This window comes from Carassius auratus, chromosome 45 (genome assembly GCF_003368295.1).
Source record: "Carassius auratus strain Wakin chromosome 45, ASM336829v1, whole genome shotgun sequence".
Classification (NCBI taxonomy): Eukaryota; Metazoa; Chordata; class Actinopteri; order Cypriniformes; family Cyprinidae; genus Carassius; species Carassius auratus.
This window is the reverse complement of record NC_039287.1, coordinates 3477088-3501010: the sequence shown is the minus strand read 5'-3', so window position 1 is coordinate 3501010 and position 23923 is coordinate 3477088. Positions and strand designations below refer to the sequence as shown.

Genomic DNA, 23923 nt, shown 5'->3' with positions numbered 1-23923 from the left:
TATTATAAAATTTTATAATTTTTCCCCAAAATGAAATAAATTCATATTTTTTTCTCTCAAAATGCAAATCATTGAATCAATATGAAAGTTATTTTTCATGCCGATAGTGATGGAAAGTACACAACATAGTAAGTTGATCCACATATGACAGCCTCTGAACTGGATCAATAATAATATTATATTCAGGCACTGGACTAAAAATACATTCATCAGTCATCACAAAATGAATTCAGTGGGTCATCTTGTTAATGCTATAAATTAATTACAGCAATAAAATAAAATTTCATCATGAACAAGAACATGAACAACATCATGTTAGACCACAGAAATTCCCAAATTACATTTTCTCTTACATTAAACCTCCAAAAGTGCATTTATCTAATGAACGCGATATTGCGTAGCTTGTTGTCAGTGATCTCTGGCTCTGTGTATTAAATGCATATGAATAATTTCCATCTAAACCACATGGAGATTTACCAGTACTGTTAATCACAGAACTGGCTTTACTGACATGATGCGCTTTGACAACCCCATGGGATTTATTGTGCAGCCCTTGTTTGTTGATCACAAAATACAAACTAGATGAGGAAAACTAGGATGCTGGGTGTATTCAAAGAACCGCCATTGATGTCTAGATTGTGGGGAATGAAGCCCTGTGATTGGTTATAAATGAATAGTGTGGTACTTTATTATCATGATATAATAAAATAAGATAATGAGATAAAAAAGGATTATTATTACTAAAACCTGCTTCGCCTGTAATATTGATCTGTTGCATCCGATTTGTTTTTTAACTTAAAAATGTAAACATAAAAAAATGTTGTATTATTGGTCAAATAAGTTTAAATAAATATTGCTTTTATTTTCAATGTAATATACATTATCAAATGTATTCCACAATAATAATATTTTCAATATTTATTAATATGTGTGTGAGTGTGTGTGTGTAGACAGACATGCAGACAGACATACAGTGGTTATAGAAAATAATCACCCTTTAACATAACCACATTTTGTTGCTTTGCAGCCTGAAATGTTTTTGTTTTTATCCAGATGTATTTACTATAACACTCAAGTGAAAGATATTGCACCAACATGTCAGATTTTATTTTTATAAAAAAATTAAAACAGAATCACTGAATCATCCTTTTGAAAAAACATCACCCCCTCCTAAAACTAACTTGTATACTCAGCTGTGGTCATTTCGATTAGCTCAGCATGAAAATAACTTTCCTGGAAGGTTTAAGTCATTGGTAGTGCAACTGAAGCAAACAATCAACTATGGGTGGTAAGGCACTGTCAAAAGATTTCCGGGAAAAGTTGTGGACAGGCACAAGTCAGGAGATGGATACAAAACAAAACCCAAGGCTTTATCAATGCCTAGAAGCACAATGAAGTCATTATTATGAAGTGGAAGCTTATTTGGCACAACACAGACCCTAGATCAGGACGTCACTCCAAACTGGATGAAAGAGCCAGGAGAAAACTGTACAGAGAGAATACCAAGAGGCCTATAGCAACTCTGAGGCACTTGCAGGAATTTATGACAAAGAGTGGTCATGGTGTGCATGTGACAACAATATCACAAACTCTTCTCAAATGTATCTGGGAGGTTTGCAAGAAAAAAAAAAACACTCAAGAAAGGCCACACGACTGAGTGACTAAAATTTTATTATTTGGCCTCAACATCAAACTATATGTCTGGCAGAAATCCATACAGCTCGCCATTCACATAACACCACTTCTACAGTAAAGCATGGAGGTGGTAATATGCTGTTATGGGGGTGTTTCTCTGCAGCAAGGACTGGAGCTCTTGTCAGGATAGAAGGAAAATGGATGTGGCAAAATACTGTCAAATTCTTGAGGAAAATCTGCTGCCCTCTACCAGAAAGTTGTCAATGGGATGAAGGTTTACCTTCCAGCATGACAATGACCCAAAATACACAGCAAACCTGAGCACATAGTGGTTTAAGGAGAAAAAGGTGAATGTCCTTGCATGGCCTTGTCAGAGCCCAGACTTAAACCCCTTTGAAAATCTATGACATGACTTGAAGACTGTAGTCCACAAACAGTCACCATCAAATTAAATTTAACTTGAGCAGTTCTGCAAAGAAGAGAGGGCAAAGTCTTAATGATCAAAGTTAGTAGAGACGGAGACATTCCCCAACAGACTAAAGGCTGTAATTAAAGCAAAAGATAATTCAACAAAATACTGACACAAGGGCATGATCCTTTTTCCAACTGAGTGGTAATGTTTTTGTTTCGTTTTTTCTGACATGTTGGTGTTATATCTTTCACTTGGATGATACTAAACTGTACCTGTCTTCATTTTAGGTTGCAAAGCATCAAAATGTAATTATTTTTAAGGGGACTGATTCTTTTTTTACACCCACTGCATATAGATGATAGCACTGTAGCATTAATGCATTATTATTTGTATGCAGTATTATTTTAAGTCATTCTAAATTAATTTTCCAGTTTAGACAGCATTCCGCAGTTTCCAAAGCCGTCCATGTCACTTTTCACCTACATCATTTGGTCTGTTTCCTAAATATTCAGTATTGTGTATTTGCAAACAGACATTTGGAAGAAAGTGTTCATCATGTCATGATGTCTGGGGAATATAAATAAACTTTCTTCTGTCTGCGGCCGTGCCCGATGGACTTCATTCTCCAAAGGGGATTTTAGGTCTGGAGAGTACAAGCATGTTGGGTCACCGTTTCAGTCTCTGAATCCAGTCTGGGTATTGGCTCGAGGCACTATGTCATGTGACTCACTCTGACCTAAAATAACCCAGACATGGTTGGCGTCCTTTATAGCTTTATATTAAGTTGTGGCAATATAAGAATGGATACATTTATTAGTTCACATGATAAATAGCAATAAATACAAAAATATTTATTGTTAACAACATGTTAATATGTGTTGCATGTTTTATTAAAGGCTTGCAAAATATGAATAAATACTAATAGTGCATTGAAAATGAAAACGTTGCCCTTTCGTCATACTAGAAATGTTTGTCAGGAATGGGAGGGACAGTCTCCTTAGCAATATCACTCATATCAACCACAGTATCAGTCTCATGCAGAGGTGTTGAGCTCTTCTGACTTTTGGTTTTCCAGTTCACTTCAGCATAGACAGCAGTTGGTTCTGAGTCAGTTAAATGTTGAGGTAAAGCATCAGGCTGCTCCACTGCCTGCTTGTTTACTGGTTTGTTGAGGGCTGAGACAGAGTGATTATCATCAGGCTTTGTCATTGCTTGGGAAGGGCTCTCGTTCTCCCCGTCAGCTTTGTCAGGTGGAGGCTGCAACGGAGGCTCACTAATGCACTCATAAGGATTTTCCTCATTCAGTTCATTCTCCACCAGTGAGTATATATGATCAGTTAGATCCTTGGCATCTGGCATATATTCAACACTCTGGGGCTCAGGTAGTTTCTGTAATAAGGACATTAGTTTGTGAGAATATTAATTTATTTATTAGTGTTTTTGTATGTCACATACTATGACTTCTATGCCGGTCCTATTAAAAAACCAAAGCATTATTATCTTTCTCTTTCTGCTTTCCATTAAAGTGTAATTTCCTTTAGAAGATAAATCCAATAATTATGTGGAAATGACTTATCCTCTCTTGCTAATTCACTGGAAATTATCACTAAATGATTTAAATTAACCATAATAGGATGGATATGGTTCAATAGTGTATTGCAAATAGTGCATTGTGTCTCATAAAGAATTATTTCTGCACAATCTAAATCATAAAATGATTATTGTTACTGTAACCTAATGAAGTCAGGGTTGATTGGTCATATTAAACATATAGTTCACCCAAAAATGACAATTTGCTGAAAATGTACTCACCTTTAGGCCATCCAAGATGTAGATGAGTTTATGTCGTCATCAGAACAGATTTGTAGAATTATCTCAAAGAAAAACATTTCTTGCTCATCAATAGAACGAGCAGTTCACCAATGAATGCAGTGAATGGGTGCCGTCAGAATAAGCATTCAAACAGTTGATAAAAACATGAAAATATTCCACAAGCAGCAAGTAATGTAAGTAATCAATAAAATCTGTGTTTGTTATACACAAATCCATCACTAAGACATTTTTAACTTCAAATTATCTGGCTAGAATACAAGTCCTCTAAACATAATATTGCTTACTCCAAAGAAACAGTCATCTCGTCTGAATCAGGAGAGATATATGCATTATGGACAGATCAAGCATCATTTCCAACCAAAAACAGTCCAAAACAGTTCACAGTCACAGGTGGAAGCATCATTACAGATTATGAACTGCTATCGCCAGAAGCGATAGTTTAAAGTTAAAACACTTTAATTAATTGATAACTAATTGCATAATTGAGTCGTGTGAATTATTGTGATGTTTTTATTTGCTGTTTGAAAGTGGAAAAATAAAGTCGTGACATTTGCCAAGTATGGTAACCCATACTCGGAATTGGTGCTCTGCATTTAACCCATCCAAGTGCACACACACAACAGTGAGAAGTGAACACACACCCAGAGCAGTGGGCAGCTATAGATTCTCGAAGACTTGCCTATATAAGACCTATAGACTCGAAGACTCGCAGACTTGAACCTGTAACATTCGGCTTACAGGTCCAACTCTCTAACCATTAGGCCACAGCTGCCACCTAACTCTTATTATGATGGCATCCATTCACTGCAGAGGATCCACTGGTGAGCAAGTGATTTAATGCCAAATTTCTCCAAATCTGTTCTGATGAAGAAACAAACTCACCTATTAAAATTTCAACAAATTTTTAATTTTGGGAGTTAGTCATTCCTTGAATAAAATCAAAAAATGTAGATGCAGTCAAGTGAAGCACATTTTTTAACCAACCTTGGCAGTTTTTACAGTATACTTCAACACTGAACAATAATCCACTGAAGCAACAACAAAGAGCAATACTAATTTATACATTGTATTCTGAAAATAAGTCTCTTACATCTTGTCGAGATGCCGATGGAATATTAGTTTTCTCTCGTCTGTGCAAATGCCTGGGTGAAACACTGTCAGACATACTGGAGACACAAAGAAAGAAAAGTCACTATTTCAAATGTGACAGATATACAGTAGCATCCACCTCGCATCCTTTTTATTTTTCTGGTATTTTTTTGCATGGTGTCTGCATGCAAACATGATGTTATCAATCCATCTCTGTGGTTTACATAAACACAAAGTTACTGGAGTTGACAAACAGGTCTTTACTTTTCTCACAATAACACAAACATTAATGTTATTCTTGTTGCGTGACTTGGTGACTTGTGCTTCTGAACCTGTCATTGCACATTCCACCCATTTACTCACAGCATTCTGTTACAATCACTCCCTTCTCCTGGGTGTGTTTAGAATCAGATGTGAAATTACCAAACTCCTAAATATGCATATAAATATATATGAAAAAAAAGAGAGAAAATTGAAGACTTACCTGAAACAGCTTGTACAAAGGTTGTAGACTGTGACATAAATGATGATGAACAGTGCTGACACAATGCTAATCTGAAGGGAGGAAGAACAACCTGATAACCAAGTGACCAGACCCTCCTCAACAGAAGCCATCGCTCTTCATACAGTTTCTGTAATGACTGAACTGGAAGAACCGAAGGAAAGTAAAATCAATAATCTGGAACAGCTGATATTCCCAATGAGATGAAAGCGAATGCAATGCAAGCAGTTATTACGGTTCTCACAAACACGATGACTACACAGGTGAGTACTTGTACAAGTCACACCTTCTTTCACATTAACACAGACTGGTGTTGCTGCAATGTTAAGCATAGTACTATTTTAAAAGTAGCTGTCGAAAAATAACGCCAAAAAAGTTGAAATATTAAAATATTAATAGGTAAAACCAAAAGCAGTTAATAATGTACCTTAAGCATATAAATCTTTCAAAGGAATATTCATGCTCTGATATTGTACATCATCTGCATGTGTGAGATTTTTCATAAACTAATATCCATAAACGGCCTTCTTCTATCAGTCTGCCAAAAAGTATGAAAGAGAATGTCCCCTTACCGTTGACCTCAGTTACACGATCCTAGATCACCCATCATCATCTTGACTTTGCTGGCAGCAACAGATCCAACAGGGACTCGACAGAGTCATACTTCCTTATTCTGGATTCCTGTCACTACAGTGTCTAATCCATACATCCCTTAAAACAAACCACTTCACTTGCATACTCATTCAGTTAACATAGTTGTTTATTTTTTAATAATAAAGTATAATTCCTCAATTCTTAAATTGATTTATAAATATGGTTAGTTCTGTTTTGAATTATATCTTCATTTAAACAAACAATGTGTTAATTAAAACAAAACAAAAGTTTCAGTTCATGAATGGAACACTGCTGCCTCCTAATGGACAAAGGATGTATGATAAACTGTATTTCAATAGTTGCTGATCTATGCACAAAACTACTGTTCTGATGCACTGAAAGTGACATTCGAAATAAACTTCTTTTTTTACAAACAAATAATAAGTCTCACTCAACTTGCTTAACTAAAATCAAAAATCACCAAATCTGAGGAGGAGGGGCAGGGTGAAAAAAACCCTCTCCAAAATTTTGAATTTGGACTGCAATACCTAGTGCAACCACTCGGTATCAATCCTACATACAGCACCTTTAACATAACATAAATGTTTATAATGCATTTGACCAGTTTTGTTCAATAAAACCATAGGAAATCGTGCTTTTGATGCTTTATTTTAACTTATTATTTAATTATTATTAATTAATATGCTTCATATTTTTAAAGGCTATTATTTGATTGAATCTATTTTTATAACCACAGAAAAAAGGGGAAAAAAAACTTTACTTGATTAATCGTCAGATTAATGGACTGATGGACTCTATTACCAAAAATAATCATTAGTGCCAGCCCTCATTTTAATGTAATCAGGTTGAAATGATATGTTATTAAATAAATATGTTATCAGTGTTGTAAATATGTTATTATTAAATACATTTGTTATCAGTGTTACATGTTCTCTTCCCAGTGATTTGTTCTTTTACATTTTTAAAATCCTAAGACTTTATCTTTCTCTATATTTTGAAATCAGATTTTGACTACCAGATTTTCAATGTGCTCCTAGACTGTTGGACCCCATAGTATATAACAGCACACCATGGCAACAAAGTATTTGAGCAGGGAAATTTTTGTTCAGGCTTGTAGATTGCATTTCGATTGTATGAAGAGAGTACATATAAAATAGATAATGTTCTATAAGATACACAAGAAGCAAGCAAGAGTTGATCCGTTCCTCCACCACAACACAGCTGCCTGACAACGCTGAGTGCAAAATAAATGTAGCCTCTTTTTTCCCCCTTCCCTTATCCCTTACCCCTCAAACTCTCCCTGATTCTAATTCGAGCCAAATCCAGCTTCATTTCTTCATTTGAATGTTTTTGCTTTTCGAAAAACTCATGTCCTAGAAATTTTCATCTAAACAGTCATACTTGATCTCAGAGGAATGTCAATGTCGGCTAAATGGTAGATTATCCTAAGCAGCAGTGAATTAATTTGTGGGAAAAACCCACTTAGTATTTGGGATTGATTTGTACAAGTGTTTGATCATTAAAATATAAACTGCCTCCCTGAGACTGATATCTGGGATTTCAAAATGTGATTGTGGGACTTTTAAAATAAAAAGTAAGAAACAAAGAAAAGACATCCCATCACAATTCTCCTAATAAATGCACTAAAAAAACATTATTTTAATTTTAAAACTTATATTAATAAATACCTCTTAGTACTACAGTATATAACTAAGCAAATCTGCTTTGTAAAATCATTTTAAACTTGTTTTTCAGACTTTTTTCTTTAGTTGCCTTTGCAGAACTCCTCTCATAAGAACTGCAGTCAGAACACTGCACAACACCAACAAGAAGAATGATCCTCCAGCTAATAAGATGAAGGGTTCTCCATGTACATATACAACAGACTGCCGATGCACCAGAAAGTCTCTAAACATTGCTTCCAGCTGGCACATAGTACACATGGCCAAGAAGATATGGAAGATCTGATGTCCGTGGCCCACAATGTCACATCTCCCTGGAAAGAAGCGCTCAGGAACAGGAAAAGAGAAAAACAGAGCTGCTAACATGAAAAACACCACTTGCAGAGCATGAAACACCAACACCGGCTCATCCCAAGATCTGGTGACCAGGCGGTGTGCTACTGGGCTAATGTCAAGCATGTATGCCAGGCTGGTGGGAATGATCTGGCAGATCTTCCGGCAGAGAGGGTACGGACGGTGGTAACGTAATTTGGCATAGCAGCAGCTGGTGCAGGATAACCAGGCCAGGACTGCGGCACCAGGCAGAAACAAAACACCCACTAGGCTGTTCCTCCACGCTGGCTCCGAACAGTAAAAATAGTGGCCTAGTGAGCAGCCATATTGGTAAACAGCTACACCAACGTAGTCTACAAAGAAGAAGGAATAATGAGCTAGTTCAGAGTGTGACTGCAGCAGATGGGCGGCCACGCTGAAACTGAAGTAGATAAGTGATGACAACACATACAAAAACAGAGGCAAAGACGCCATGTTGAGCGTCAGCCCCCATGTCCCTGCAAATAAAGAAATTGGAGTAGAATGACAGGGATTGCCAGCAGGTGTGTCCATGTATTGAGCAACTCATTGTGGCATTGAAAGAGGCTACAAAAGTAGCTCCACCATTCCTGATGCACCGGACGGTAGCCTGACAAGATATAGGGTTCACGAAACAGGCTTGGCACATCAGAGGCAAGTACGGTGGCTTGAGGTGAAGGTAGACGGGGCAACCAGTTTGACAAGTGTGGTAGTTGACTCAGCTGCTGTACACTCAAAGTCAGCGAACCCAGGCGGCCCAAAACTCCACTTGACATGGTGAAACTCTGGATCAATGTCAATGTTCTGCTGCAACGACAAGCAGAAAACAGCACAGGGATAAATGATATAGACAAATCAGCAAGCCATGATTCATACCTCTGCCAGACAAAGAGCCAATTCTTGCTGAACTAAACATTTTAAGCTTTATAAGTTAATAACTGTCCTGGTTCAACTGATCATTGTATACTCACATTGTCCTCTGTGCTCCTGCTCCAAACCAGCATTTCTATTTTCTAAAACACTGTCTGTGAAATGCTGTCTAGATAGGGATCTCACTACGTTTTGAGACATATTAGTTGTATATAGGCTATGTATGTGTGTGTGTGTGTGTGTGTGTGTGTGTGTGTGTGTATATATATATATATATATATATATATATATATATATATATATATATATATATATATATATAGTGTCACTCTTAGTAAGAAAGAAAGAATATGTGACTTTTTATATAACAGAAAACATACTTTCAAAACGCTGGGAACTATCTATGAGTGGAAAAATCAGAAAATCCTTCATTCTTACTTTTAAGTAAAAGGGTGTAAATAGCCTAGTTATGTTTTTTTATATACATAACGTTATATAAATTAGCAGCTCCTCACCTGTGCAGGACCGGTTGAAAGCCTCTCTTCATTCCTCTTTTTTTTTAACATATAAGAGGTTTCATATCGATCCAAACATTAAATCTGATCCTCAGACTTTTTGCATTTTAACCTTGGCAACTACGGTGTGCCTGTCAAAGTCTCCACAGAGACCTGTTGTGTCGCCCGGTGGCTTCTTGTGAATGTGGGCGTGGTTACAATTCACTGAAATGACTCACTGAGTTCAGTTCACAAGACATCACTCAGTTCATTCTTCGAAAGAGCAAATGTCTGAACGAAAAAAAATGATATAACTTCAAACCCTAATATTGTATAGTGGGCTTACATGATTTTGATAAAATCCAGAAAACAGTACTTCGATGTCTGAAATTGTCCAGCAGGTTATATGATTCAAAAATAAAAAATAAACCACACATTAGGCTACGGTACAGATATTCGCCGCTAGATGGTAGGCTATTAAAGCATGTATGATAGATAAGAAATGTTTACCTCTCTTAATATGTCTCTATTTACATTATATTTTCTCAGATCCGAAGAAATATTGCACATGTTCTGGAAATGTACACAATTACAAGCATTTTGGAAAATTGCTGTACTATTCGTATCAGTTATTCCCAGCGATCAGAAAAAAAATATAGGGACCCTTGCGGTAGGCCTACTATAGATTTAAAGGAGAGGAAATGTTATTTAGTAAAACCACAACTTAAATCACCATTTATGTCATTGCATCTTTTCTATACAGTGAAAGTGAGTGGTGATTGAAAATGTCGTTCTGCTTAACATCTGCTTTGAGAGTAGGAAAACTACTATTTATTATTATGCTGCTTTTTATGATGGCAACCATACAACTTGTAGTCATCGAACAATTAAAACTAGCTTTAAACAGAACTGATGTCCCCCAGTCAAACATGACATACTGGCATTAACTTTAAAGTGCACTGACACGTTTGTTGTCGGCAACGACCATTTTCTTCACAACTGATCCTCCGTAATGCTCATGTTTTGTTGTGAGCGCATGCGCAGCTCTGCCACAATTTTCGCGCGAAACACTCAGGCGGGCCGTGCGAATCTTCATTCTGCGGATTTGATTGGACGCAGCAACCCAAGAGACAGAATATGTAGATGAGTCACCGGTGTGTTGACCAATCAGCACTCGGATTCCACAGCGACAGAAGCCTGTTGGCGCGAAAAGACCCACAACAGAGCTGAGATCGACACGAGGTGTTCTGCACTGAGCATTTCTCAACACTTTTAAAAGCTATACAGAAAAATGGCTGGTGAGGTTCTGGACGATCAGGAAATGAGGGAGGCGCAGAGGGATTACCTGGATTTTCTTGATGATGATGTAAATATAACACATCTATTATATATTTATTAACTGTTAAACTACAGAAGTGAATGTTCCTTACAGGGACAAAGGCCCACTCTTATAAAGCATGATTTAAATTACGTTACTTTAAAACGTTTTTGTTTGTTAACAAATGTTTTCCTGCGTTTCTACCTTTTTTCCAGCAAGACCAGGGCATTTATCAGAGTAAAGTGCGAGAGATGATCAGCGAAAACAAATCCAGACTCATTGTGAACCTCAACGACCTCCGCCGCCGCAACGAAAAGCGAGCAGCCAAGTATGTTCAGCTTTTTAAATGGTTCTTCTACTTCTACTTTACAGAACAGTTTATGTACAATCCATACTTCAATTATATTAAAGTACTTAACTGTGTATGTGTATATACGCACATAAATGTATTAGTATGTCATGCATAATGATTTATATATATGCATTTCAAATAGTATGTTGTTCTGAGATTATCTGAAATTATAGTTTTAAGATTATGACATGTTTTCATTGAACTAAACTCTGGTCTCTGGTCCTCAGGCTGCTGAATAATGCTTTTGAAGAGCTCCTGGCGTTCCAGCGTGCCCTGAAAGATCTGGTGGCTTCAATAGATGCTACTTATGCCAAGCAACACGAAGAGTTCTTCATCGGTCTGGAGGGCAGCTTCGGCAGCAAACACGTCTCCCCACGAACCTTGACCTCTCGCCTGCTGGGTAGCGTGGTGTGTTTGGAGGGCATCGTCACCAAATGTAGGTCCAAACTTTATTAATGTATTTATAAAGGTTATTTATTTACCTTTTGGTAATGAAGCTCCTTCTGATTCTGATGCACGTAATGAGTTCATATGTTGCATTGATGGTTAATCTATAAAATGTTCTCCTTGTGTTTACAGGCTCTTTGGTGCGTCCCAAAGTAGTACGCAGTGTGCACTACTGCCCAGCCACTAAGAAGACCATGGAGCGCAAATACACTGATATGACCTCTTTGGATGCTTTTCCTTCAAGTGCCATTTATCCCACCAAGGTACTGTATTTGTCCCACCTGAACGCTTAGATTATTGGAATAGCACATAGATATTTAGGATTAGGAGTTTTTCAAATGTTTGGATGCCCCAAATTTCATGATGACCTTGTGAGAAACCACTTTCTAAATAGGGGTGGGAATCTCTAGGCACCTCATGATTCGATTCAGTTGCGATTCAGAGGGCTTTGATGCGATGATACAATGATTATCGATGCATATTTTTTCTAGAGACTTTTTTTTTTCACTGTGTGACTTTTAAAGTAATTGTTATGATCAGAAATTTTTTCATGCATTTAGCAGATACCTATCCAAAGCGACCTACAGTGCATTCAGGCTAACATTTTTTACCTAACGTGTTCCCTGGGAATCGAACCCACAACCATTTATGCTGCTAACGCAATGCTCTACCACTGAGCCAATGAATTTACTTGCAATATTTTTTTTAAATAAAACAAACGGAAGTGATTTGATATGACGCAAAAATTGCGGAAGTGGGATTAAGAAAACAATCCCATGCAGAGCTCTAAGCCAAAGTGCTTCCATACGCTAGCTTTTAATTCAGAGGGTACCTGATCATGCGTCCATACGTATGCTTCCCCCCCCCACCCTTATTTGTAAAATTCATATTCACTTATGTATTTATAGATACACACTTATAGTCTGTGAGAGAAATAGTGAGGGTGATTAACAATTTTTTTTTAATGCTGAACTGTACTGTAGCAGCCTGCTGGACCTCTGTTTGATTATCCCTGGTCTAGATTGTTCATAATGGTTTCTTAAATGTTCTCACTTTCTATATTTGATCCATTTAGGATGAGGAGAACAATCCACTTGAGACTGAGTTTGGTCTGTCCATCTATAAGGACCACCAGACCATCACAGTGCAGGAAATGCCCGAGAAAGCCCCTGCCGGTCAGCTGCCCCGCTCTGTGGACATCATCCTGGACAACGACTTGGTGGATGCTGTAAAGCCAGGGGACCGTACGCAGGTGATCGGCACCTACCGCTGCCTGCCTGGCAAGAAGGGGGGGTTCACCTCGGGCACCTTCAGGTAAAGCTGTTTTGGAATTTTATCACTATAAAATCAGTTTTATTTGTAGAATTGCTATTTAAAATATAAATGTTCATAATATGATTTGCTAAAGCTATGATGTGTTTTGTTCCCCGTGTGTGCTTATTCAGGACCATTATGATCGCCTGCCACGTCAAACAGATGAGCAAAGAAGTCTCTCACTTCTTCTCTGCAGATGATGTGTCCAAGATCAAAAGCTTCTGCAGAACTCGCTCGAAGGTAAGAGGATGGATGTGTAAATGTGTCTAAGATTTGGACTCGTAATTGTTGTGTAATAGATCTAAAGATTTGTACACATGCCTCAGGCATCAATAATTTGGAGACAAGAGTTTGGGAAAGTTATGTTCCCTTAATATGGTTAATAGTTAATATGTAAAATGGTTAATATTTTTGTTTCTACTCCTGTAGAATTTGTTTGATACGTTGGCTCGCTCCCTGGCCCCAAGCATTCATGGTCACGAGTACATAAAGAAGGCGATTCTATGTATGCTTCTGGGAGGGGTGGAGAAGGTTTTGGAGAACGGCTCACGCATTAGAGGAGACATCAATGTGCTGCTCATAGGTATTTAATTGCTTAGATTTGCACAGAAGAAATGAGAGACATTTAAGGAAAAGTTAATGATTCATATTTACAAATTGTTTTCTGTGCTAGACATCTAAACTAGGTGTTTCAAACTGTTTGAGGCCCGAAATTTGATAATCATCTTGCAAGTACACCCTTTCCTAAAATATAGAAGCCCTATTCATATTCTGTGAGAGAAATGGTAATAGTGATGTAATAATGGCAAAATATTTTTTTCACCTGTTTTCAGTGCTTTAATGATGTCTCTGGGCGCTGTTCTTTACAGACCCAGCAGATGGCGCAGAATTGATCAGTTTACTGGATTTTAAAAATGATAACGATTAAAACTAGTGTTCATTTCTAAATGTATGCACTTATTATGAGGGAAAATCTGCAGAATGGATTTATATTATAGAAAAAAAAATTTTTTTTGACAGTATTGTTTTCTATTTGATAGCTTCAAATAAAATCATTTTACACAAAATACTTAGTAAATGAACACATAAGATGATAAGATGTTTAAATGTATATCTCTATTTCTCAGGTGACCCCTCAGTGGCCAAGTCTCAGCTGCTTCGGTATGTTCTGCACACTGCTCCTCGTGCCATTCCCACCACAGGCCGAGGCTCGTCAGGTGTGGGTCTGACCGCAGCCGTCACCACTGACCAAGAGACAGGTACTGTGTTCCACACACACCATTAAGACAATGACCCATAGGTTCATTAGTAACAGCTTTGCTTATTTCAGAGTTTTGGTTGTTCTCTTAATATTAAGTTGTGTCTGTCTCTCAGGTGAGCGACGTCTCGAGGCTGGCGCCATGGTTTTGGGGGATCGAGGGGTGGTCTGTATCGACGAGTTTGACAAAATGTCAGATATGGATCGCACTGCTATCCATGAGGTCATGGAACAGGGACGGGTCACCATCGCTAAGGCCGGCATCCACGCCCGACTGAACGCCCGCTGCAGCGTCCTGGCAGCTGCCAACCCTGTCTATGGCCGAGTAAGTGTTCATAAGATCTTAAGTAAGACGGCTTGCATTGTTTCAGAATGTTATTCTTAATAAATATCCAGTTTAGTTCAGGCGATCAGACTTGATCGAGCAAGGATCTGGATTATAGTTGATGCGAATAGCAACTCTGTTTCTCTCTCGTCGTCTGCAGTATGATCAGTATAAGACCCCCATGGAGAACATCGGTCTGCAGGACTCCCTGCTGTCTCGTTTTGACTTGCTCTTCATCATGCTGGATCAGATGGACCCAGAGCAGGACCGTGAGATCTCCGACCACGTCTTGCGCATGCACCGCTACAGAGATCCTCATGAGCAGGACGGAGCAGGTACAAGCTGATAGACAAACATTTTATACTTTTTATTTAGTGTTCGGTTTGCCATTTCTGTGCAGTTACGGTCATCAAATAGAGTTGCTTAAAAATGGAATAGGAGAAAGTATTTTAAACATTGAAAATTATATTCTGTGGATCATGTTGCAAATAGTCTCTGCTGTAGTGTTTATTGGTCTCCCATGCGTTTGTGTGTTTCAGCTTTTGCTCTTGGTGGTACAGTTGATGCACTTGCCACTGAAGACCCTGATGTAACGCAGGAGGAAGAAGAGGAGCTACAAGTCTACGAGAAACACAATCCACTCCTCCATGGCAGCAAAAAAATCAAGTAAAGACTCACTCTGTCATTTCCTTCTCTAATGCAAATCACAGTGGGTTACTCAGAGGGTTTATGATATTGCAACATGGCATGCCCCATATTTGAATAGGGATGCCATGTTTTGCTTTTCTACTTTTTCAAGAAAATATATTACTGTTTAAATATTTGGGCTTTGTAAGATGTTTAAAATGTTTCTGAAAATCTCTTATGCTCACCTAGGCTGTATTTATTTGATCATGAATATAGCAAAAGCAGCAATATGATATATTACTGCAATTTAAAGTAACTTTTCCATTGTAGTAAATTTTAAAATGTAGTTAATTCCTGTGAATTTTTTAGCAGTCATCAGTCCAGTATTCAGTGTGGCATGATCTTTCGGAAATCATTCTAGTATGTTGATCTGGAAACTTTTCATATTATTATAAAAATTGAAAACAGTTGTGATGCTTAAAATTTCTCTGGGAACCGAGATCTACTGTATTTAGGATTATTTAATTAATAGAAAGTTCCAAAGAACATAATTGATTTGCTATAGAAATCCTTTGTAACATTATTAATGTCACTTTTTATAAATTTAATGCGTCTTTAAAGGTAGTGTAAAGGTAGTTTAATAATGCATTAAAAAAAAGCTCTGCATGCTAATGTTTTTCACATTCTTAGCTGTATGTGAACCCATTATTATACACCTACATTTTTTTTTGTGATCTTTTTTTAGGGACCGAGTGGTGAGCAAAGCGTTCATGAGGAAGTACATCCATGTTGCCAAGGCTCTTTCTCCTGTTCTGACTCAAGATGCAGCCAATCACATTGCAGAGGAGTACTCACGTCTGCGCAGCCAGGAACAGCTCGGCTCTGATATTGCACGGGTAAATGAAGCCGTGTTTACAAGCTCAACAAACTTATGAGTTGTTTTTTTGGTCAGGTATTGGTAAATAGTTGGTAAAAGTTCTTATGCTGTCAGGTAACTGATCTGATGAATCTGTTCTGTGTTTTGTCCTCAGACGTCACCAGTCACTGCTAGGACCCTGGAGACTTTGATCCGTCTGTCTACAGCTCACGCCAAAGCTCGCATGAGCAAAGTTGTGGAGCTGGTGGACGCAGAAGTTGCTGTAGAGCTTGTGCAGTTTGCCTATTTCAAGAAGGTCTTGAAATTTTTTTCATTTTGTTTGTATTGCAGCTCATTGGTCACAGTTGTTTTCTTGATATTAGAAAGATTTTATTTGAATTATGACTTTTATCCTTTAGATTATTTTTTTAAGATAAAGGTACCTTATAGATGGAGTTCACAGATTCCTACTTTTTAATTTGTTGTACTTCTGTTGAACTTGGGTTGATTTTCTGTCAATTTAATGAATGTCTCCATCCCTTATTCCTCATTCTTTAGGTTTTGGAGAAGGAACGTAAGCGCTCTAGAAATGGTGAGCAAGACGCAGCCTCAGAGGATGAAGAGGAGGATGAAGTACGAGACACACCTCGAAGACTGAGAAAAAGGTCTAGTGTTATTCCACGAAAACTTTGCAAAATTGTTGATTACGAATTTTCCAAGACACACATGCCATTCAAAAGTTTTTATATTCTTGAAAGAAGTCAAAAAGCTCACAAATGCTGAATTTAGTCGATCATGGTGGATCACAGCAAGGAACACAGCAAAAACAACAATAATCAGAAATATTATTACAGTTTCAAATAACTGTTTTCTGTTTTTAAATAAATTAAAATCTAATTTGTTCTTGTGATGGAAATGCGAAATTTTCTGAGTGTGTTTTCTCCTTTTTGCCTTTCTGAGTGCAGACAAGCTCGGGGCAGTGAGTCACATGACCCCTATGACTTTGATACTGAGACTGAAGTACCACAAAGTAAGCTAAACCAGCAACAAACATTTTATATTTGTTACACTGAATGGGTTAAATTAATTCTACATTATGTTTTAAGTAAACACAACATGTCATTATAAAAAAAAAAAAACATTTTGAAATATTTTTTAAACATAGAAATTAATAAAATAGAGATGCTTTTTAAATAAATAAAATGAATGTAATTAATAAGAAAATGAAAATATTATAATCAGATTGTTTTAAATATCTTTTAATGCACATAAAATGCACATTCAAATGATATGAATAATTTATTTTGTTCTCAGTTCAGTCCCCAGCTCCTGCGAGGCAGGATGAGGAGGCGATGGACATTCCTGATCAGAACGGTCACTCAGAGTTATCCGATGACAGGTAGGCATTTAGGATTCGGCTGCTGAGATTTTCTGTATCTCTAACACTCGCCATTTTCAAAGGGCTGCCAGATCCTTTCGAAGTATTGTTTGTGATTAAGTTCTCAACACTCAAAACTGCATGGCCTGCAGGACAGCTGATTGTTTCGGCTGCTGTGTGTCTGACGCACCATGTGTGTGTTTTTGCTGTAGGTTGAAAGAGTTTAAAACCGCATTGCTGGAGGTGTTCCGCTCTTCTCATGCTCAGTCAGTTGGCATGATTGCTCTGATGGAGGGCATCAACAAGAGCTGCCCATCACCATTTACAGAAACTGAGGTCCGTGCTGCCCTCGTCCGCATGCAGGACGACAACCAGGTTATGGTGGCTGATGACATCATCTTCCTTATATAAATGTGTTTTCTGGAGAGAGTTCAAGTGTAGATCTATATCAGAAGATCTGCAGTATGTGTGCTATGTTTGTTTTCATATTCTTGTACATGCATGCACATTCACTCAATTTCTTAAGTGCATGTTAAAAAAAAATGGAGTTTGATTTTTGCCAAGACATTTTTAGTTCTTTTTCTCTATGTAACATATGTTTAATGTTTATTGGCTTTCTTAGATTTGGTTAATATTCTTCAGACATGAGCCTTTTCTGTTGGCTTTTATATTTTTCTTAAGAATAGTATGGACCAGTGTCAGCAGATTATTTTACATTTTTTGTTTTACAACTTGTAAATACTGAATTATTGTTTAAAATAATTAAATCGCTGAAAAAAAAGAAAAAAAAAAAAGAAGTGTCAATAATGTCCAGTTATATACTTCAGAATACAGTTGTTCTGTTGGAGTTGTGGCCTAATACTCCACGCACATTGAGCTGTGGTGCTTAAGTAGGAGATGGAGGTTTCAACTTCTTCTTCAATTCCCAATATTGTCCTGCCTCTGTCAATAAAAAATTGACAAAAACGTTTTCTCATTGACTTCATTGTATTTTTCTACTCTATACTTATACATAAAAAAAATACTTATGAATGCAATACACACACTGTTCTTTTAATATACCAAAAGACTAATGATCAAGATCTACCCCACTGACTTCCATTATACAGTACGGCCAAAAAGACAGCTGAGGTTTCAGGTTTGAAATGACGTGAGAGTGAATAAAAGGCTGAATTTAGATTTTTGTAACTGGTTCTCAAGCCATTCAACATTAAACATACCATTTTTGTTTTTCTCACCTGCTTGTAATGTTATTTTCTAAGAATGACTCAGGAGATGTTATCGTAAGCTTGTGGCCGTGTTAGTGTTGGCTGCTGGAACATACTGTTTCAAGAAACGAGTCAGCATTTCAGTGACCTAAATTGAAATTAGTGGAGGAGTATAAGAGCACTGTGTAGGGCTACAAGTGTCAGTTGATATATTGCGGGCAAATTTAACACTGAAATTGCTAAATGTAACCCGTTCAACAAGAACTCTTTATAAGCACCAACGCTTTACAGCAGGGATGTATGGATTAATGTTAACAAAATCATTAACATGAAGTAACAATATACTTTTACAGCATGTATTACTATTAATATGACTTCCCGTTCACTTCAACACACAATAGTTAAAAACTAATATTATCAGAATCCAAAATTATTATTTTTTCTATTTGAATATTCTTTTAAATGTAATTTATTCCTGTAATATTAAAGCTGAATTTTCAGCAGCCATTAGTGCAGTCTTCACGTGATCCTTCAGCAAATGCTGATTCGCTGCTAAAGAAATGTTTCTTAAAATCAGTGTTGAAAACAGTAATCAATGTTGCTTAATATGTTTTCTGGAAACTGTGATGCATTTTCTTCCCACAGAATTCTTTGATTAATAAAAGAACATCATTTATTTGAAACAGAAATTGTAACATAAAACACTTTTGACCAATTTAATGCATCTTTGCTGAACAAATGAAAAAAAAAAGATCTTAATATTTCACATCGGCTAACAAAATAGTTCAAATATTATGAACACTTTATACATTTATATCTTAACATTAACAGATTAATAAATTAAAAGGGTCTCACTGCATTATTTATAATTATTAACAGCTGAGAAACGTTTAAGCCAATGCAACTTTTAAGATCTCAATAAGCAGGCTAGACACACTTAGATTAGACATCTTAGGGTTTTTTTTTTATGTGCATGCACATGCATTTGTATTAGTTCACATATATATGGGTCACTTTGTCTCAGCTATTGCAGCAAAAACCCAGTCCTTTCAGAACACAATCAACATATCCTGTCAAAGCTGCTGACCCATATAAAACGCATCTCAGTGCACTGCTGTATACAAATTTGTTATTCAGAAGTCTGCTGATGTGTATATGGGTGAAACATAAGAATGTGGGAGAGTGCAGAGTTTAAGTGCCCAAGATGAACATATATGAAACGGAAGAACCTCTAAAAAAAACACCCTTCTAGCCCACCTTTTATATTAAATGTGAAGAACCGATGAACAGATATTACAAAAAAAAAAAAAAAAAAAACATGCATTGCAAATTGGTCGTCATTATCAGAGTTAAATGTTCTCAAGATGATTATCTACAGTACTCCAGATTTGTCTCTATCTACATCAAGATCAGGCAGTTAAAGGCTTCCTCACCAGCCCATATAAACAGAAGAAGGCTAGATGCAGGGCTCAGACACTTGCTGTGCTTTGTGTGTTCCAGCTCTGAAGAGCCATCAGGGGACTTCCATTTTTATTCTGAAGATGCAGCTCTCTTTGGTGAGTTTGTGACACCAATTAATAAAATTGTAATGATGTTGTTCGTCATATTAGGGGAATACAAGTGAGAAAGAATCTACTTGAATTTAAAATTTGACTAAAGTTTGCAAAGGCTTTTTTGTTGTTGTTGATTTTCACTTTCAGAGATTTCGGATGTTTAGGCAAAAGAACAATATCAAAACAAACCGTTCAAGCATTCCACTGCAGTCCTCTGTCTCCATCTCCTCAGGTTTTCAGAGCTGTGCTGCTGCTTTACCTGCTTGCCCAGTTATTAAATGGTGCTTCTCAGAAAAGGTCTAAAAGAAAATCAATAAAAGAAAAGCGGGTCATCTTGGATCCATCTCTGAACATCTCAGTGAACGTCCACCCTTCTCCAAGCAGATCTCTGTCACCATGGACATACGAGTGAGTTACAGTTGTTCATTTTGATCTCATATCATATGTGTGATATGTGATATGTTCTTGTGCAACAAATACATGAATCATAGCAGTGATTTGGAGTAGTTTTAGGTTGTTTGGTCAATTTAACTTTTTTGTAAGTGAATCTTTATAAATGTTTTAATTCAGAGAATCCTGGGACAGTTCACGAATCCCATCGAAAATCTCTGAGGCAAAATGTGATAAAAAGAGCTGTTTAACCAAAGATGGTGAGGAAGACTTCGGACTGGAATCTAAACCCATTTACTACCAGATCAACATCCTAAGGAGAGTGAAGAACAAAAATGCTATGCACTATGCCCTTAAACTAGAGACTAAAATAGTTAGTCTGGGCTGTACATGTGTTCTACCCGTTGTTGTGCCACAGAATTAGTTTTATACTGTACTCTTACTATGTTATATATTCTGTATATCTATATTGTTGCATTAATCTGCCTATAGGTACAGAAAAGTTATGTGGCATTGATCAGCTTTTATTTATTATCTTGATAATTGAAATATATTGTAACCTTTTTGCTTTGTAATAGTTTGTTTCAGTGCAATAACTGTGTGAATAAGACAAGTTAAAGTTAAAAAAAAAAAAAAAACACCTAAATCTTTGTTTTAGTTAAGAGAAGCCTTTATTTGACTTAACTAGAGAATTAAGTCATCTGGAAATTACAAACACAGGGAGCATTTACATTGCATTTTCTCACAAAATCTATTTGATTAACATCAGTTCTCATCATTGCACATACAGTGGCTCGTTTTGATGCTCCAGACATCAACATCAAACACCTTTGTCTTTCATATCGAACAAGTAAAATAAACATACTGGAACAAAGCTCAGTGACATGCCAAAGTGCACCATTCACATCTAAAACTTTCTAAGTATTTCCCAAATCCAAACAGGGATCTTTTTCTCACAACCTGAGTGATTTCATTCTTCATTTCTGAGATGCCACTATGTGTTTTCCTACTGATGAGCATCCTTATACCAATATAATGAATGAAAAAAAAGCTAAATGTGCTTATGAGTTGTGCTTAAAGTGACACTGTGCTCCACTTTTAATGTTCTGTATGTAAGAGGGATACGAGCTTTCACATTTACAGGCATCCAGAACGTTCTAATCTAACATTCATTTCATCATATTTCTACCTCGCATCGTCTCAGCAGGAAATGTGATAGATACTGTACCTCTAGCCACTTGATTACTTGTTAATGCATATTGTATAAGCATGCCCGAGGTTCTATGAAACCCTGTTGATTACTGAATATTGACATCAAACGATAATTAATGAAGCATGAGCCAAAGCCTCAGGAGATGGCACACGTGTTGGATAAAGTTGCTTTTGTGGTTTAGACTGTAAACAGATATTTCTATTAGTGAGGGGTGACTTTCTGAAGTAGTTTATGTTAACATATTAATCTGTACTGGTTATGACGGTTTTAAAAAAGCATCTCGTCTATTCTACTTTCTGTCCTCTTCTTCATTTCAAAAGATCGTTTTGGTATATTCATTCTTTTTCTCTGAAGCAAGCTTCTGGGCTCTACAAAGCAACATACTCTTAGTGCACCTCGCATTGCCATCTAGACAATATTTTCCTGACTTTAATAATATTAAGTATTTTTAATGTTGTTAATCCCCACAAAAGCTTGGCGAGTTGCAAATTGTCATTATCAATGTACAATATGTCCTTTTTTTGTTTTAATTTTTCGGCTACCGTTTGCTTTATTTTTCTCTTTAACGGTTTTCCTCTCCAGTGACTATAATCAAGCTGTCCAGCGCAGCAAGCGCTCCTCTACCGACAGGCCTCCTCTTTCAGCTCTTTGTTCTTCCTCACCTCTTCTGCGTGTTTATCCTAAATAGACACACAAAAGAAAACTTGCTCAGTGTGTGTTCATGCATGTATTTTTGTGCCTGAGGGAAGCTAAATACAGTGGTATAAACAAAGTAAAGGAACAATCCACCCCTTTCTAATGCAATATTCATATTGATTCTATAATTAGACTTGGGAAGGGCTCAGATGCACAAAGGCAAGGATGCTACTGGAATGTGTAATTGTCACCAAAATTTGGGACATTTATTAATTATTATTTTCAATTTATAATATTTGTAAATATATAAATAAATATTTCAATTATATGTTAAATATAGCATTTTATTATTATGTTCTATATATTAGAAATACTTACTTTTTTGAGAAATTATTACTTTTATTCAGCAAGGACACATTAAATTGATCAAATAGATAGAAAAGACATTTAAAAATCAGATACATGATATATTTTTGAACTAGAAAAGATTGAAGGATGGCCACTGAAAATTCACAGGATAAATTAAATTTTAAAATATTCTAAAAAGAAAACAGTTATTTTAAATGGTAATAATATTTTAAAAATATTACTATTTTTACAATTTACTATTAATTTTATTTTATGCTTTTTCTTTTATTAAAAAAAAAACATCCTCGGTGAGAAAATATTATTATTTTTTTTACAATGTGCTTTTTTTTTTTTTTTTACTTTTTTACTATTATTTTTTATTTAAAAAAAAAACATAATAGACTTTAAACTTTTTTAATTCCTATAAAACAAACTTTGGAATGGTAGTGATTTTACATGAAAAAGTACATGTATGAAGATTTAAAAATAAATATTTCATATTTGTAATGAAATTTCTAAAAGTAAAAACGCTCTTAGTAAAGTTTAACGTTTTAGCTATGCATAATCGAATGTTATTTTCACCAGAAATAATCTTCAAAGTCCAGTTCTACATTTATTCTTGTTAAATATCCTGTTTCACTCTGAATTATGTCTCATTACAGAGGAAAAAAGGATTGTAAACAACAATTCACATTTAATAAGTGCTGTAATAAGGTACTTGACATGTGTGTCAGTTAGTTTGTACCTTTTCCTGCAGTCTCTCCAGCATGGCAGCAAGCAAAGCCTCACGGTTTTCTTTGATGGCCTCCATCTTCTGCTCCAACTTTTCTTTAGCATTCTTAATGAAGTTGTTTTTCTCCTCAAAAGCCTTCTGGATGACCTCTCTCTAATGCTCCTCTTCTCAGCAAGATGCTTTAACATCTCAGCCTCCTGAAACTGGGAGAAGAATTAAAATTTCAGCTTTAAATTCAGACCGAAGAGAGGAATGGTTTGGGTATTTGCTTTGGGTGAAAATTCCAACCTTCCGCCTCTCCTCAGCTGCTTCCAGTTTCTTTTGGATCTCCTCCAGTGAGGGTCCTTACGCTGGGCATGGATGTGTTAAAACTCAGGCACCCCGTCAAAAGAAGGGGGTTTCAGGATCACCTCAACGCCTGGCCCGAGGCCCGCTTGTTCAGCTCGATGACCTCCATATCTTTGATCACACACCAGTTGAGATC

At 36.6% G+C, this 23923-nt stretch overlaps 3 protein-coding genes and 2 pseudogenes across 3 annotated transcripts; 2 read left to right on the top strand and 3 right to left on the bottom strand.

Moving 5' to 3' along the window:
• Positions 1-2619: 2619 nt before the first annotated feature.
• Positions 2620-6144, bottom strand: LOC113062944 (uncharacterized). The gene is made up of 4 exons (XM_026233043.1): positions 6044-6144; positions 5454-5615; positions 4971-5046; positions 2620-3436 (listed from the first exon to the last, which is right to left on the bottom strand). The coding sequence occupies exons 2-4, from the start codon at positions 5582-5584 to the stop codon at positions 3008-3010; spliced, it is 636 nt and encodes a 211-aa protein (XP_026088828.1). The 5' UTR covers positions 5585-5615; positions 6044-6144; the 3' UTR covers positions 2620-3007.
• A 941-nt stretch (positions 6145-7085) lies between these two features.
• On the bottom strand, positions 7086-9190 carry LOC113062943 (membrane progestin receptor beta-like; annotated as a pseudogene).
• A 1497-nt stretch (positions 9191-10687) lies between these two features.
• Positions 10688-18328, top strand: LOC113062942 (DNA replication licensing factor MCM3-like). Its single transcript, XM_026233041.1, has 17 exons — positions 10688-10849; positions 11017-11129; positions 11381-11589; positions 11733-11863; positions 12676-12914; positions 13046-13154; positions 13344-13497; positions 14042-14173; positions 14289-14497; positions 14658-14832; positions 15037-15163; positions 15870-16020; positions 16156-16296; positions 16539-16645; positions 16946-17010; positions 17295-17379; positions 17571-18328. Exons 1-17 carry the CDS (start codon positions 10775-10777, stop codon positions 17767-17769), a joined length of 2421 nt encoding a protein of 806 aa, XP_026088826.1. The 5' UTR covers positions 10688-10774; the 3' UTR covers positions 17770-18328.
• A 1582-nt stretch (positions 18329-19910) lies between these two features.
• LOC113062735 (interleukin-17A-like) lies at positions 19911-21000 on the top strand. Its single transcript, XM_026232696.1, has 3 exons — positions 19911-20122; positions 20352-20527; positions 20690-21000. The coding sequence occupies exons 1-3, from the start codon at positions 20027-20029 to the stop codon at positions 20931-20933; spliced, it is 516 nt and encodes a 171-aa protein (XP_026088481.1). The 5' UTR covers positions 19911-20026; the 3' UTR covers positions 20934-21000.
• A 1298-nt stretch (positions 21001-22298) lies between these two features.
• LOC113062678 (stathmin-4-like) overlaps positions 22299-23923 on the bottom strand; it is a 7690-nt pseudogene continuing 6065 nt past the window's right edge.

What these genes read in the sequence shown, in the direction of transcription:
- LOC113062944 (XM_026233043.1), bottom strand. Translation starts at nt 5,584, where the DNA reads ATGGCTTCTGTTGAGGAGGGTCTGGTCACTTGGTTATCAGGTTGTTCT. An exon ending in CTTTGTACAAGCTGTTTCAG is followed by an intron (nt 5,047 to 5,453) that starts GTAAGTCTTCAA and finishes TTGTGTCTCCAG; the next exon opens with TATGTCTGACAGTGTTTCAC. An exon ending in CATCGGCATCTCGACAAGAT is followed by an intron (nt 3,437 to 4,970) that starts GTAAGAGACTTA and finishes TCCTTATTACAG; the next exon opens with AAACTACCTGAGCCCCAGAG.
- LOC113062942 (XM_026233041.1), top strand. Translation starts at nt 10,775, where the DNA reads ATGGCTGGTGAGGTTCTGGACGATCAGGAAATGAGGGAGGCGCAGAGG. An exon ending in TGGATTTTCTTGATGATGAT is followed by an intron (nt 10,850 to 11,016) that starts GTAAATATAACA and finishes CCTTTTTTCCAG; the next exon opens with CAAGACCAGGGCATTTATCA. An exon ending in AGTTTGCCTATTTCAAGAAG is followed by an intron (nt 16,297 to 16,538) that starts GTCTTGAAATTT and finishes CTCATTCTTTAG; the next exon opens with GTTTTGGAGAAGGAACGTAA.
- LOC113062735 (XM_026232696.1), top strand. Translation starts at nt 20,027, where the DNA reads ATGCAGGGCTCAGACACTTGCTGTGCTTTGTGTGTTCCAGCTCTGAAG. An exon ending in TGAAGATGCAGCTCTCTTTG is followed by an intron (nt 20,123 to 20,351) that starts GTGAGTTTGTGA and finishes CCATCTCCTCAG; the next exon opens with GTTTTCAGAGCTGTGCTGCT. An exon ending in CTGTCACCATGGACATACGA is followed by an intron (nt 20,528 to 20,689) that starts GTGAGTTACAGT and finishes GTTTTAATTCAG; the next exon opens with AGAATCCTGGGACAGTTCAC.